General features: G+C 36.9%; 1 protein-coding gene across 1 annotated transcript; it reads right to left on the minus strand.

Annotated features, from left to right (window-relative positions):
• Positions 1 to 1669, minus strand: LOC111381675 (protein trichome birefringence-like 10). The gene is made up of 2 exons (XM_023005470.1): positions 1455 to 1669; positions 1 to 566 (listed from the first exon to the last, which is right to left on the minus strand). Exons 1-2 carry the CDS (start codon positions 1631 to 1633, stop codon positions 197 to 199), a joined length of 549 nt encoding a protein of 182 aa, XP_022861238.1. The 5' UTR covers positions 1634 to 1669; the 3' UTR covers positions 1 to 196.
• Positions 1670 to 1687: the final 18 nt, after the last annotated feature.

Consider the following 1687-nt stretch of genomic DNA (forward strand, 5'->3'; position numbering starts at 1 on the left):
AAAAAAAATGAAATTCTGTCTTTATGCTCAATTTATCTAAAAATTCTGTTCCTAACTTGCCCTAAACCTAGGACTTCTATTTGTGAAATAAATAAAAAAATGTATCAAGATTTCTGATAACCCTACAATCAGATATTTGCTCGGCCCGATACATGCACGGATGATCTTGCGAAATAAACTTCTACACTTCGCCATATCATACTGCTAGTGCATGAAATGTTGATGAATTTGTATTTTTCTTGGAGTTATGCTTTAGTAGGAGAGCATAGAGTAGCTCGTTCCATGCATCAGGGACTCCAGGCAAGCACCAATGGCTACAATCCTGTCTACGAACAGGGGCAGGACCAATGCTTGGACCCAAGTAATATAAAGAAGAATGCCCGTCTTTCCTTCTTGCCGACATATGAGTTATATTTAGTGTGCTCAAATCTAATTTGTTCCGGTGACTTGACATTACATTGGCAAATATGCTATATTGAGCCCAAGTGTGGGATGGCACTAATGAAGAACCGAGATCTGGAAGGGTCTCCAAGTGACAGGTTCCTCCGGATCTCCAATCTCCACCCCTGGAAAAGTTTGTATTCACTTTGTTATTGAAATGGATAAGAGCATGTTTTAAGAAAAAATGCCAAAAAAAGAAAAATAATAATAATAATAAGGAAGAAGAAGAAGCATGCAGGATACATGATACAAAGATGCGGCACATTTGGTAGGTCTACTGAACTGTTCTACATGTTTTAAACCGGAGAAAAAAAGCACTAATTTGAGAGAGGAAATCAAGGGCTCTATATGCTAAGGGCATAGTTTGCTGTTAGATGATGTGGTGCAAACTATAAACTTATCCGTTGCGTCCCATTACTTGGTTGTTCATGACAGGCTCCGAGGCATACTCTAGGTGTATAATCGAGACTTGTACCTTGATTCTGTACTCATTCCGTACTGGAAAGAATTGCAGGAAATCATTTGATAACACTTCCTATTTCTTTATCATGATATCCTACTACATATATTTAGTCTGCCCTTATATTCTTCCATATATAAAATATATTTAGGGTGGTGCTTCTTGTAAAATCCTGATAGACGAGTGTGTGACTTGCACCATTTTCTTTTTGATATGAAAACCTGCAGCGAGTGGACGTAGCTCTCATATTGATGGTGAACCAGTATAAATTCAAGTGTATTTCTGATTTTGTTTTATTTAGTTTATGTAGTTGAAAATTAGGGTCAATTCCTAAGATATGCAAAAATTTCAACTTATCCGGGCTCAATAGGTAAAACCACTTTCTGTATCACCATCCTTGCATGCCAATGCTAAATCAATGAAAATGCATTGAACTCCAATTTGATACTCCCGAGAAGTTAAGCATATATGAAAATAAAGGTTAAAAAAAAAAAAAAAGAAGCTAAAAGATTAAAAAAAGGGGGTTGTAGAGGAAGAAAAGCTAAAGTAAAACCTGAAATGTACGGGGGAATATGTCCGAAAAAAGACCTGTGTCTTGGTAGTATTCACTGCACTATGTATCCATTCTACCACTGTTTCTAAGGACTTCCGGTATGCGCTCTCAACTCTCATGTCCATCTTCACCTCATATCCTTCTTGGAAGTAACAGCCCCTGAGAATACATTCATACATCTTAAAAATCAGCAAATTCAAAATGGTACAAGAACAAAAACATGGCTACATATT

This window comes from Olea europaea, unplaced genomic scaffold (genome assembly GCF_002742605.1).
Source record: "Olea europaea var. sylvestris unplaced genomic scaffold, O_europaea_v1 scaffold23564, whole genome shotgun sequence".
NCBI classification, from domain to species: Eukaryota; Viridiplantae; Streptophyta; class Magnoliopsida; order Lamiales; family Oleaceae; genus Olea; species Olea europaea.